Below are 14,415 nucleotides of genomic sequence, written 5' to 3'. Positions count from 1 at the left end.
TTGGGATTACATGCCAGGCATTACTTTTCTATACTGAGCATTTGCTCTTTAGATTACTCATACTGCAAGTGATGCAATATGTTCAACAGCACATCATTGGGTATGGATCTGCAGCTGCACAGAACAGTACTTTAGTATAAGCACATCTCACTCCTCCTTATAAGCCATAAGCACATTATAAAAATGACACAGCTACCCCGATATGGATACCGACTTTGGTCCTAGGTAATAGATGAGGTGACAGGGAGAGGGAGGTTCTGCTACCATGCCATTTCTATGCAGGCAGCGGCTACCTGACTGGAGCTTTCTTCCCCTCTATCTCAAGCCAAGGAAAAGCCAGAACCAGGAAACATTAACAGATAACCCCAAATGAGAGTAACAACTAGGGGAATTAATTCATAAAATGTTAACTAGACTGAGCATTGGTAGAGGGGAGCTAACAATTAATATCCTTAACGGACAGCATTCAATTCTTCAGCCATCTACATGTTAGAAAGATTAACCTAGAACACTAGTTACGCTCTGCTTAAAAAACTGAACAGAGAAAGAATTACAAAGTAATCTCAAATATTTTTAAAGGGGGGAGTCAATTTAATTGTCTCCTCAGAAGATACATTTTGTTGAATTTAAAAGAACCCAGGCCCAGCTAAAATTGCTGTTGCAGGATGTTACAAAGGAATTATAACAAAAAGTTGCATTGTGCTGCTTAATGTCTTCACACTTAGCTACATAAACTGTAATGGAAATTTAAAAGGGACCAAATGACTCTAGTCAAGGGTGGGAGGTAAGGAAGAGCTACAATTCTCTCTTAAACTCTTCAGGAGATTATTTTTGCATGTTGCCAAAAATGGGACGCTAAGCAAAATGTAGTAGGCTAATGCCAGAAATTCCTAACTTGTGATACAAATGGCCTGCAAAAGGTTAAAATACAGAGGTAAGAAAACATGCCAACGTACAAGGCACTGTGATTTATGAAACCATGATGTAGGCAGACTACCTAAATCCATGCACGACCCAATTATCACCCACTTTATGAAGAAAGTCAAAGCTTCTTGCCCACTCAGCAGAGCCTTCCTTCACCAGCCCACATCAAGCTACCTTTGCCAGTCAGGAAATATGATACAGAGAGGTCCATCCAGAGCTCTGTTTTGCACTGCTCCTCTTGGGCACTCTTAGAAATGCCATACTCTATGCATTGAAGCCTCTGCCGCCTCCCTTGATATAGCTGAAAATTGGATGCGTTTTGCCTCATAGGGAGGGCATGCTGAGACTCCTCCGGCGGTTATGAACTACAGTTTTTCTTATTCTATATTTGGTTTCCCTCCCTTCAGCACCAGGGCTCCCTAGTATCCAGTAATTGCCATCTGGCAATGAGAAACCAGCTCATTCTCTCAGCGTGAACCACTTTCATCTCCACGGGGAGTCCAGGTAGATTTTTGTATACAGACCAACTAGCAACATCCCCTTTCCCCCCCACCCTCCAGCAAATTTCTGAAATGTAAAGCTGTGTCAACACAAATGCTTACCTTTGGTGTCCTGCATTACAATGGAGCTGTACTTTAAGAAAGTTATCAGCAGGTTGCTGGTCTGCACGTCGGCATCCAGAGGCAGCTCCACGGTGCTTATAACTAGGAAAGGTCAGATAAGATTTGCTAATCACCAGCACAAAGTTTCGAAAGCTCTCCCAGTGGAGGTAAAGAGGATGCCTCTGTTATGGAAACATCCAGTCTTACAGGTATTTCTGTTCATAACTTTCTATAGTCCCAGGCAGTGCCACTACCAGTCCTGATGTCAATAAAAAATAACGTTCATTGGTTCAACTCCCCACTTCCGCAATGAGGTAAGACCATCCACAACCAACGCCACAGGAAATACTCCAATAAAAGCACATTAGTACTTTTGCCATCCTACTTAATATCCTATTCTGCAGGCATGGCCCTAACTCACACTTGTAGCTCTCCAGTTGTTGTAGGTCAGACATGTGCAACCTGTTGACCGCGACTGACCAGTAGATCACGGGAGTGATCCTGGTGAATCGCGGGAATAAATAAAATTGGCAAGGAATGTCGCCACCCCCCCCAAGCACTGGGTCCCGCCGCCATGGCCTGCTTATGGGGGCAGGGGGAGGCAACATTCCTTGCCTGCTCGCTTGCCGCCTGGCCTGGCTGCAGTGGCGGCCCTGGCGCTGGGTCGCTCTGACAATTGGGGGGGGGGACAGGCACAATTAGGATCTGCATCAGCTGCGCAACTCCCTTTGACAGGGGGGAAGGGAGGCAGGCGAGATCGGCTGCACGGCTCCTTTTGATGGGGGGAGGGGGGAGGGATTGGGATCCGCATCAACTGTTCAGCTCCCTTTGAGAGGAAGCGGGGGAGAGAGAAAGGGCCAAATCACTGAGGGAAGGAGAAGGAACAAGAAAAAGAGAAGGACTGACTCTGTTCTCTGGGATTTGCATGCTTCTCCATTCTCTTCCTTGCAATATCCGTACATACTTTTCCACTACTGCTCAAAAGGTTGCCATCTAAGTATGGGACAAGAACCCTGATGTCAAGCTTCAGTTCAAGCTCAATACAGCAGCTTCCTCCCCCCACATCTCTGCTGCTTCCAGGAAGGATGTGCATTTCTTTGGTCATTAACAGCATTGCAAGGCTTGGATGTCCATTAGCCTTTCCCTTCCATTTAATGATCACCAGTACAGCAAAGTCTTATGTGCCTTTTCTGGAGTGGAGGCATTTCTAGCACTGCTGGATTTAAACAAAAACAAGAACACTTAAGCCCTTCAAAGAGGGATGGAGGACTTGTGGCCCCAGCAGATATTGAACTCCCCATCAGTCCCAGCCAGCACAGTTAAAAATGATGGGAGTCCAACAATATTTGGACATCCATAAGTTCCCCATCAAAGCCTTGTAACATAATGGCCAAGCAATATGTATTGCTAGCCCAACACATGTCTTGCTGCCTTCACTTCTGGGACACCCAAAGAGAAATCATGAGAATATGACAGTTTCAGAGAGGTCAGCCCAGTTATGTAACTTGTCCAGTAGGTCATTCCCCCACATTTAACAGGCAAGAAAGCTGTTCTCAGCTCACTGCTAACAGGGCCCTCAGCTCAGCTGTTCCCTCTACCATCAGAACTATACAACCTCCCCATAGTAGCACTAATCCACTCAGTGATTTAACTAATATGTATTCAACAACTATAATGGATCCTTCTGGAGATGCTATGATGCACACCGGGAATGAATATTTAACAGCAGCCAGCAAAATCAGCACTTAGGATAACCATGGTGACAGTCACCTTAGACACAGTTCACGCAAAAGCAGGAAAAGGTAGGTCATTTTCTTTTCTTCTCTTTTCTTTTTAAATCACTGTGTAGAAAGTTACTATTTATCATAGCTCAACCCCTGCAGCCTTGACCCTTTCATGAAAGAAAGCGTGGGTTTTTAATTTATTAAAAAAATTGAAAATGGTATTTAGTCCATGTCACAAGCAAGATGCAGAGGAAGTGGTTTCGGACTATAAGCCTGTTTGCAAACTCCAGTTGCTGGTAAAGAACCCAGAACGACATGGGCTGGGGGGCTTAACAAAATCCTTTTGAGGCAAACCAAAAGGAAAAGTGACCTTCCACTTTGAAGTAGTATACTGCCAATTGTGAGTCAATTATTACTAAATTGCAAGGCCTGAGGAGGTGGAGTAATCCTGGCATGCTTAAAATTTTTTTTTAAAAAGAATGAGCTAGAAATCTTGGGAGCAAAGCAAACTCATGCTCATGATTACTAAAAGGACAAAGGAGAAATAAAAAGCAACAGTGAGAAAGACCTTTAACGGTAGTGATGCAGGTCAAAATTAAAATTACTCTACTATTGTTAATCAACCTCCCAGCAGTAGGAAGGCGGCGCTCACTATGCCTGTCTGCAGCCGTCTGTGAAAGACAGAGAGAGATGAAGGTAAGCACAAATTCTGCCTGCTGTATATTTAAAAAAAAGTGTGTGGGCGGATACATTTGCAGTGAACAATTTGAAAGAAAGCCTAAGCAGCTCCCAACCCTCAGCATCATATGGAATACATATGCAGAGGTAGAAGACATGATTTTTTTTAAACGGAGGCTTTTGATATCCATGGCAACCAAGAAGAATTTATCCTCCCAGGGAAGAATGCTCTTCTGCTAGGATATCGGAGTGACCTGAATAGCAGCGACAAGAGGGTAACACACACTGCTCTCACCCAGAGATGCCTACAAACAGAGCTCTATTCAAGCCCTTCACATTCTGCCATTAAACCATCTGTGACGCATAAAGAAGTCAGCACACACACATACACAGGGAAACCGTGAGGTCCAGTATAGACAATTGATGCTATTTTCCCCAGGATAACTACCCACAACTTTGCCCATGCAACTGTGTATTGTCCTCTTGTTTACCAAGATTTCCCACATCATAAAAACAGATCCAGGGGAAATCTCATTTGGGGTCAGTTTATGATCCAGCCACATGAAGCCATCATGCTGTGATTCATTCTTACACTTGGTGGGGTTTCAGATGCATTGAAAACCTTGGCTTTGAACTACAAAAGCTTAAGTTTTCTCTGGACAAAGTGAGGACAATTGCTATGTTTCCCAGGGTATAAACACATCAAGATGCAGGCAACTGGAGCATATGCAGAAGAGCTCACCGTCAGAAGAAGGTGGTGTGGTCCCAAGAGGAGTGACTGGAGTTGTCGGGGTCGTTGGGCTTACTGGCATTGTCACCAAACCAATTTCAGGATGACTCTAGGAACCAAACACATGTAGATCAGTTCTGTTCCACGTGGCCCATACCGTACTACGTAAGATTTGTTTGCTGCACCCTCATTCCAAGCTCAGCATTGTTGATAAACCTGATGAGACCTACAATCCCTACAGAAATCTGTGAGTTGGTGTTTGTAATAGAAAAACCTGGAAAGTGCCCCATTCAGCCTTTCACTATTTTGCAACAATTGAATTGACCGCACCATTTGGGGGGCGTTCTCTTTCTCACACCCTCCAAAATACAGAGTTGCTGCTGAAGCAGCATTTTCCTCCTGTCCTTATAGTTCCTATCTTAATGTATTTCTCCTTAAAGAGCAAGTCAATGCATCATGTTGCCACCCAGCTGCTTAACCCAGGTGCTTCCAGAGGACAGGGCTACATAAATAATAATGTAGTTACAGATTTCCCCTGCCTTCTACTAGTTCTTCTCTGCATTTCATCTCAGCCAGCAGCCCCCTCCCCCCCAATCTAATTTCTGATTTAACTTTATTCTCCATAGGGTTCCATTTGTATCACTGGCATTCACGGGAACAGGCAGGCAAGGTTTCATACTATTCTATTTCATATCCAACAGTGAAGCAATGAAGTCTGTTTCAGAGTACGCCTTTCGTATCAACGCATCTTCAAATGTTCTCTCGGCAACAAGCAGAGCAATGATTTGAAATGTGTTCTAGAACTACCAATCTGCTTTTAACTGCACAATGTTTCATGGAAGTTCACATAGGGGTCTGCCATGGCAGAGATCTAGAAAGTGTGGTTTATTAATGGGCTTTTACCAGCCCATTTTGTAAGAGAGCACATCGCCAATGGTTGTAGACCCAATTTCAGAAAGCCATCTCTAGGGCAAGCTTTGAAACATACCGTCCACTGAAAATATTACAGGCAAGCAACTCTATTTCCATGCAATAAAACGACTGCATGCTGCTATAATAAGGTTTTATAACTCCTGAGCCAGCTAAGGGATAACAGCACCACCTAGCAGCAGCACATTGGCACCTCATTTCCTAAACACATCTATTAATGCAATTTTGTGCATGGTACAACAACTCCCCAATAGCTCGACCAAAAATCTACTAAACCAACATATACCCTCCCTGTTTAGCTCTGCTCTATAGTCTCTAGCCTGTGCACATATACAATATGAGCAAAACAACTTAAACCCATATGAATTACACAAGTTTTAGCTGTGGTCCCAATACCAGCAAACACACATGAAAAGTAGCCCTGTTCTGTATGCTAACATACACCCACCCACCCAATTGATGCAAACTTAATAAAATACCACTACATGTACTGCACTCCAGAACAGAAGCCAATCCTGCAAGAACTGCACAAGCAGAAAAATTAAAATTCAGCTTTTCACGAGCCAACATGCAGAAGAAAGCCAAAACATATGCAGCTCTAGAGAATATTACAAGAGCCAAACCAAGGAGCAGTGATGACTGGAAATGCCACAGCCATGCCAGTAACCTTTAAATCAGGTGAGGGCAGAAGGCTTTTTACTACTGGTAGATTAAATAAAAAAGAATGGCCAGAGATTGAAAGCAACATTCAAAAGACCTTATGAGTAGGAAAAAAGTATAGAGCAGGTTTTGACTGTAGTTGATGGTCAGAACAATTTAATACCCTTAAATCTAGGGGACCAAAGCAATTTCTGCCTTCCCAGGCGCAACTGAGGTAAAGCTTTCTTGTTTCAGGACTAGCTATCCTTGCCTGCAGAGTGTTGATTCCCACCAATGTACACTTAATCTGGGGAAGACTAGGATAAAAGAAGAGCCAATTGGTATGCAAATACTGCACAAAAAATCCTCCAGTTTTAACCTAGCTTGAAGCATCCTTCCTCACTTGGTAGTCGCCAGGGACCTATCACATCTTGCTTCAGGACCATTTCAGTAACAAACTAGTCTGAATCTCACCCTCAGGGCTCAGAGTCCATACAGTACTCAGATTTGGGGGGGGGCGGTAACAGAAAGAAACAAATAAGCACTGTACATTTGTTCCCTAAGCCATCAAATTCAGAAGAAATAATAATAATAATAATAATAATAATAATAATAATAATAATAATAATAAATTTTATTTATATCCCGCCCTCCCCAGCCGAAGCTGGGCTCAGGGCAGCTAACAACACTAAAACAGTGCAACATTATAAAAACATTATAAAAATTAATTAAAATACAAATTGATGGCAACCATAAACTAAAGTTTTGTAAAGATTGCCAGAGGAGGGAGTCAGGCTGCGCCCTGACCAAAGCAGTGGCGTAGCGTGGGGGTGCAGGGGGGGCCGGCCGCACCGGGCGCAACATCTGGGGTTAGGGCAAATCCATGGGTTAGGGGGCGCAAATCCACGGGTTAGGGGGCTCAAATTACTTGCCTTGCCCCGGGTGCTGACAACCCACACTACGCCACTGGACCAAAGGCCTGGTGGAACAGCTCTGTCTTGCAGGCCCTGCGGAAAGATGTCAAGTCCTGCAGGGCCCTTGTCTCTTGCGACAGAGCGTTCCACCAGAAAGCCTGCTTCTTGTGGCGGACCACCAAGTGAACCATTGTGGCAGAACACCACATCTGACAAAAGGCAAGAAGAGCTCCAAGGTCCATTGGCACAGCTATCTCCAGCATGCTGAAGCTATTTTAGTTTGCATTCCAATCCTCAGGTGCAGAAAAAGGAATTTCATCCCACCTGTGCCAACACAGTGATGAAGTTTCGGTTCAAGTGAACAGCTTCATAAAGAGCCAAAAGGATAGCCTCATTCGTTCTACAAAAAAAAAGGTAAGAGGAAAAGATGCGCTGCAGTAAATGAGTGTAAAATAATGGGTCACTTCCCCCGCCCTTACTACCCAGCAACTTTGGATACCCAGAATGATAAACAAAGACATATTTATATTAGAAAGCTGGGTCCCTCAAAAACCCACCCCCTCACACACATAAACAAATCTCACTACAGCCAACCAAAGACAACCAACCTCTCTTACCACCAAGGAAGCATAACAAGCGAATAGAAAGAGAACTCACACAAGTGACGCTGACACAAAACCGCACACATACACTAAGTAGAATAATAGAAGCATCGCCACCCCACCCCACACACCATTCCCCCCTCCCCCTCTTTTCTTCCCAGTCTAATACTGCATGCAACACTAATGTATCACAACAAATGTAACTGATCTGTAGAAAACACAACTTGAAAAAATGTATTTTTGTAATATAAGAAATCTTTAATGAAAATTATTTTTAAAAGAAAAAAAAGCTGGGTCCCTGCAGGGTATTCCACGCTCCCCCCCCCCCCGGGACTTCCAAACCCACTAGACACCTAGCAAAAATCTACACATACCCCATATGCATTGATAGAAGGTAACTTTTACTTTATACAAATGTAGTTGTCCACCCCAATTTATTGCAGCACTTAACATTTATTTATTGCACTTCACATATAGCACCCTGCTCTAGTTATCCCCAGCCCCAAATAAGAAGGAAGGAATATTAAGGACAAAGGAAAGATCATAGCATCTACAACCAACTGGTCAACTTGAAGCACATAGGGTAGGTATGGCCCCAGAAGGTTGCAGGCATCAACAATGTTTTTGTTTGCTTGACTGTGGCAAAATTTCTGATGTGGTCATCAGTGCCAAATAATTTACTTGTATCTGCTCAAAAACATGGATATCCAAATGCCATGTATGGTAACACCTCCTTCCTATTTGCCCCCATTTCCATTCCAGTTTCAGTGCGTAAGAATAGAAATGCTATACCCTAACCATCTGACTAAAGCTTCTGCTAATTCACTCATGTACCAGACTGCCTGCTGCCATCTCTAGTACTGGCTGCTGAGCTAGAGTTAAATTTCTCTTGCTTTATATTTTTAAGTTAAATGTCAGCAATGGATAGCATTTTATACTCCTCAATCAAAACAGCAAATTGCTATCTGCTGGGTGCACTTACTGAACGGAGATTTTCTCATCTGCATCAGCTATGAACATGCTGCCCACCTGTGGAAATAAGCAATATTGCACAGCATTAGGATCTATAGAAATTTTCCCTCAAGCTGAGCAGGCACACAATTCTTAAAGTAAAATGGGCACTATATATTTTCAGGGGAGCAAGAGTCATAGCCTAATGTAGCATATATAAGAAAGTCATTTTCATTTTCTTTTACAAGCACTGGACTGGGCCCCTGGCACAGCAAACACTGACCAGCAACACACACACACACACACACACACACACACACACACACACCCTTACCATGTTGGTCAAGGCTGAGAAAAAGCCACTCTGGTGTTCTTCTTCCTTGTCTTTATACTGCCTAAAAAAAGAGGACAGCAACAGATAGATGAAGCCGTGATGCTGCCAACCTATGTGTGCAAAAAAGATTTGACTCAAATTCTTAACAGTATTTAAAGAAAAGAGGAATAGTCAGCTTTCGCCCACTTCCTATTTTCAAAGGGTGCCTTCCAACTCTACAATTCTATTATTCTAAGTAACTGATCCCACATCAGAGCTCATATGTGGACATTAGATGGGGTGAATCACTCTAATCATTTCTATATGGTTAGATATTTGTTTATTTCAAAAGTCCTATAACCAAAATAGATTTTCTGTCAGAAGCAATACACAGCAATTCTCTTAGCCTTCTATCAGTGGTGGAGCAGAAGATGTTACAGACAGTTCACAAAAAGGTACAGCCAATGGCAATTAAAGGAAGAAGAAAGTAAATGCAATCCTGGCAGTTCCCCTGTGAAACCAAACCTCTACTACACAAGGCCAAAAACAGATTTACTGATTGGAATGACAGCAGGAATACAACGTCTCAAGGATCTAGACTTTTTCAGGCAGCCGAAGCAAGCAGCTGACAGGCACATCAGCAAGTTTTCTCAGAAGGGTATGTTAACTCCTTTTGCTGCTGTAAAAATAAGACATGCCTTAACTTGACTTACCGGTTGTATTCTGATAAAGCCTGAGCAACTACAAGACCCATTCCCTGTAAAAACAGAGCAAGATGTTAAGTTCTACTCCCTACAGATTACAGCCACACAGCAAGTGCAGAGCAGAGACAGAGCCCTTTGCCCCCCAAAAGCTTATTCTCCAAATTACCCCCAATAATTTATAGCACTAGATCCATATAAGCTACAGGGATCAGGCTTCTGCCATTATCTGACAAGGTCATATCTGCATGTCCCTCTCATGTAAGACTCATTTCAAGTAAGCCAGTCTTTTGTAGTGCTAAGAATATCAGATTAGGACTGGAAGGCCCAGGTTCAAATCACTATGCAACCTTGAAGCTCACTGGGGGGAAATGGCACTTCCCTCCCCCCCCCCGGGCTTAATTTATTTTACAGGTTGCTGAAGGTATAAAATTATGGTGGGAAGAGAGCTATGTATGCTGCCTTGGGTACTCTGGAAGAAAGGCAAGATATGAAAATAATGGAACTAAAATTTGTATTACCAGTTCTATAGGTGGAGGCAAAAGCTATGTCCCCAAATTAGGACTATACCCTTTGGCAGGAAAAACATGTGGAGGCTTCACACTGCTACAGATCCCATTAATTTCTCATTCAAAGATTTTTTTGTTTCTTCATTAAATATTTTATTGCATTACTTATATCATAGATTTATTCCTCTCTCATACACTGTGGAATACTTCAGTCATGATCATGGAAATCAGAGCTTCTGAAAATGTCTTGGGATTTTAAAAAAATTAATTCAATTAAGCTCCTTGTTGTATTCCTAGTCCTCTGGATAATGTGCAATACTCACAGCACTTAATCCATCATACTCACATTGAGGGTGGCCTCATCATCTATGATGGACAGCTTCACTATATAAGGATTCACAGACTGTAGTGGGAAGAAGGAAAGTCATGGGTTATCATGGGTTAGCTTAGTGACTCAGCAAAGCCAACACAGCTTCATGAAAAGGTCTTGCCCGTCTTATGATGCCAGGGGACACACGTGCCTGTCAATTTAAACCACAAGACTCTAGGTCCACTCCTCCTTTCAGTGCAGTAGCCTCACATACAAATGAGAGCCCCTCCAAGATACTGAGAGTCATGGTCACATTTTACACATTAGCCTTCATTATTTCAATGGTTAGGGAAACAGTAAACAAGCCAATATATTCAATACTGCATCCATCTAGTGCCAGTGTCCATCAGTATAGCAGTTTTCTACGCTCCTGGTTGAACAGTGTTCTAAATAAAGAGCTACCCATGTCTCATACATACATACCCACCATGCAACACTCATTATAGAGAGTGTCTAGCACAGACTGGTTCATATATGAGAGATAGACCGGTGCAGACTGAAACATCTGGGACCAAAGGAATTGCAATCCCATTAACAGCAACCTTATGCTCACAGCTTTGGTTTAGTTTAGTGATTATTATCAGTGCCTAAATGGAGCCAAATACTGGGAAGGGAAAAGCAACAATTCAAGAAAAATTGCCATTACAGGATGGTAATGCAAAATACAGAGACGCATCTGTCATCTTAAGGACAGATAAATTCAGTGCACTATGAGCTTTTGGAGGCAAGTACCTACTTTATCAGGGACGCGGGTGGCGCTGTGGGTTAAACCACAGAGCCTAGGACTTGCCGATCAGAAGTTTGGCGGTTCGAATCCCTGCGACGGGGTGAGCTCCCGTTGCTTGGTCCCTGCTCCTGCCAACCTAGCAGTTTGAAAGCACGTCAAAGTGCAAGTAGATAAATAGGTACCGCTCCGGCAGGAAGGTAAACGGTGTTTCCGTGCGCTGCTCTGGTTCGCCAGAAGCGGCTTAGTCATGCTGGCCACATGACCCGGAAGCTGTACGCCGGCTCCCTCGGCCAATAAAGCGAGATGAGCGCCGCAACCCCAGAGTCGGCCACGACTGGACCTAATGGTCAGGGGTCCCTTTACCTTTAGCAGAGAGACAAGCTAAATTCAGCAGACTACGAGAGGAATAGGTAAGACAGCTAGAACCAGAAAAAAGACGTCTGATAGTACACCCTATGCATATCTACTTGGAAGAAAGTCTCATTGAATTCAACAACACTTGTTCCTACTAAGTGTGTATAGGAAAAGCTTTACCTACTTCATATCTGTGTGTTCTGACAGCTGATACAACACAGCAGGAGTAAAAAAATGGAATTTTCTTTACACATATGTACACACAAATTTAAATATGTTCAATCTATTGTAAGCCACTCTGAGGGTCATTGACTGGAGGAACAGCAACATCTAAGACCCCAAATAACTGACATCTTTCAGACCTTTTTGAAATCCTTGTGTATGAACCAAAGGCTTTCTTCACTCAGGAGCAGTTCAAAGGGCAGAAGTCAAGACACTGGGTATTTTGTGAAACGATTAAAAAATAATTATTATTGACATCCTTGAAGTGAAGACCCTCCCCTTAAATATGAGTGCCTCGGCACATTTCAAATGTCTTTTCTTCAGTCATGCATAAAAGCAACTCAGAACCACCCTAGTAATGTCAGGATCACACCACCACTGAACCAGGCACACAGTTTCCAATCTATGCACAACATTACAGATGTTCAGTTTAGTACAGTAGACGCTCGGGTTGCAAACGTGATCCGTGCGGGAGGCACATTCGCAACCCACAGCGATCGCAACCTGCAGCGTCGTGTCTGCGCATGCGTGGGTTGCAATTCAACGCTTCTGTGCATGCACGACTGCCGAAACCCAGAAGTAACCCATTCCGGTACTTCCGGGTTCGGTGCAGTGCACAACCCGAAAACACGCAACCTGAAGCATCTGTAACCCGAGGTATGACTGTACTTTTACTTTAAAAATATAAATGATGTTTTCTCACAAGTAAAAGCGCTTAGCACCAGGGCAGCAGAAGGAAACACAATGCTATTTCTGTAGTCATGATGGTGCCATGAGTTAAGTACATTTAAAATGAGAAACTGCACATACTCAAGAGGATTTCTTTGTTATTTATCAGAGTCAGTAGGGTTTCGGCTCTAATAGATCAAGAATGTAAGTGCACAGGGGTGAAGAGGGAGCGCACCTGCCTTCCCGGCTATGTGTGTTTTATTTTCTCTGTTGATTCTCTTCCTCCTCTTTTCCTGGGGAGGCCATGGATTTCTTGGTTGCAATACTTTGCAGTTTGGAAAAACTTAAGTCTTGCCTAACTCCAACTCAGTCCCACATGAGTCATGTGTAATCCATGAGGAAAGGTAGAAAAGTGTTTTTAAAAGGAAAAAAAAAGCTAATATGGACTGGTATCTTGCAACATAAACCCCAGCATAGCATAGTGCCCCCAGCTCTGCATCACAAGAACACTTAAAATGGAGGGAGAGATGAGAACATTCCTCACAAATTTAAACTTAGGAAAGGGGGGGAGAACAAAAAAAAACACTTAATCTGTGGAAAGTGTGCTTCCTGTACGTAAATTCCAAACATGGCACTGCTATCTGCAGCAAGAGATTAACAATATGCAGCTGAACCTGTTCATTTATTTGGTGTATAATCATTAAAAAAAAACAACCTTTTCATCTCCCAGGGCAGAATTAATAAACAGAATAGCTTTGCCCCCAGGCCTCTGCACTTTCAGATCTTTTCTTTTACACAATCTTTACGACTGTTCAATGTACTCAAGGCCTTTGACCTTTCTACATAATTACCTTGATTGGATGAGGAGATAGCTTTGAAGACACTAAGATAAACAGAGCTTTGTTTCACCTAAAAGGGCTATTTGGTCCTGCACCATAATTTCCCATTACCACTTTGGGTGCAAGGGCCTGCCACAGCAAGGAGATTGTATCAGTGAGGTCTCTAATACCCCCAAGGCCTAAGCTTTCTACAAGAACAGTCACACCTTGTTCTGCATCTTCCTTTACTTATTGCAAAACACAGTTATTCTTTTGGAACGACTTTACCCAGTTCTCTGGTGAATCTTGGTTGTCCTTCAGTTCCACAGTTATGAATGTTAGTTAGGCTCTTGTACAGTTCTCTCAGCACACAATCATCCCATTCCTGACTTTAGAAATTCCTCTAAAAGAGAAAAGGCACTGCAAGGTTTCTGAAGTGATCTCCACAGGATATGGTATGAAGGGACAGATGGCTACTACCTTGCCCAAGCTAACCAAATTTGGGTCCGGTCACCACTGTGTTTTTTGTGATGTTCATGGATTTTTAGGACTAGAAGTGGAACTTCAAGCACATTGCATTTTGTGCAGCTACAGAGTTAACCAGAACAGGGGCTCAGCCTCTCACCCCCAGTTCTCACCAGAAGCATCACGCCACCTGGTGGTGCTTGTATTGCAGTAACTGCAGTGATTAAAAGATATCACTATTTACCCATCTTAAATCGACTCAGCATTTTTCTGAGCTAGCATATTAACATTTTAAAACTGGCAACATGGGTTATTTTTTTTAAAAGGACATGAGCTTAAATACAGTGGTACCCCTAGTTATGAACTTAATTCGTTCCAGAGGCCTGTTCTTAACCTGAAACTGTTCTTAACTAGAGCCGTGCTTTTGCTAATGGGGCCTCTTGCTGCCGCTGCGCCGCCGGCACACCATTTCCGTTCTCATCCTGGGGCAAAGTTCTCAACTCAAGGTAACTCTTCCAGGTTAGTGGAGTTTGTAACCTGAAGCGTTTGTAACCTGAGGCATTTGTAACTCAA

At 43.1% G+C, this 14,415-nt stretch overlaps 1 protein-coding gene across 4 annotated transcripts in view; it reads right to left on the bottom strand.

The window, feature by feature from the left end:
- Nucleotides 1–14,415, bottom strand: part of ARMH3 (armadillo like helical domain containing 3) — a 122,320-nt gene that overhangs the window by 88,415 nt on the left and 19,490 nt on the right. For all 4 annotated transcript variants that reach the window (XM_083615321.1, XM_083615318.1, XM_083615320.1 and 1 more), the window contains 7 exons: nucleotides 10,564–10,620; nucleotides 9,721–9,764; nucleotides 9,029–9,089; nucleotides 8,726–8,772; nucleotides 7,466–7,541; nucleotides 4,671–4,767; nucleotides 1,527–1,628 (listed from right to left, as the gene is read on the bottom strand). In XM_083615321.1, coding sequence (XP_083471447.1) covers nucleotides 1,527–1,628; nucleotides 4,671–4,767; nucleotides 7,466–7,541; nucleotides 8,726–8,772; nucleotides 9,029–9,089; nucleotides 9,721–9,764; nucleotides 10,564–10,620 — 484 coding nt within the window. The remainder of the gene's footprint in view (nucleotides 1–1,526; nucleotides 1,629–4,670; nucleotides 4,768–7,465; nucleotides 7,542–8,725; nucleotides 8,773–9,028; nucleotides 9,090–9,720; nucleotides 9,765–10,563; nucleotides 10,621–14,415) is intronic.

The sequence above is a fragment of the Podarcis filfolensis genome (assembly GCF_964270895.1).
Source record: "Podarcis filfolensis genome assembly, chromosome: 5".
NCBI lineage: Eukaryota > Metazoa > Chordata > Lepidosauria > Squamata > Lacertidae > Podarcis > Podarcis filfolensis.
The sequence above is the reverse complement of the archived record's forward strand: the minus strand, read 5'-3'. Positions and strand labels throughout refer to the sequence as shown.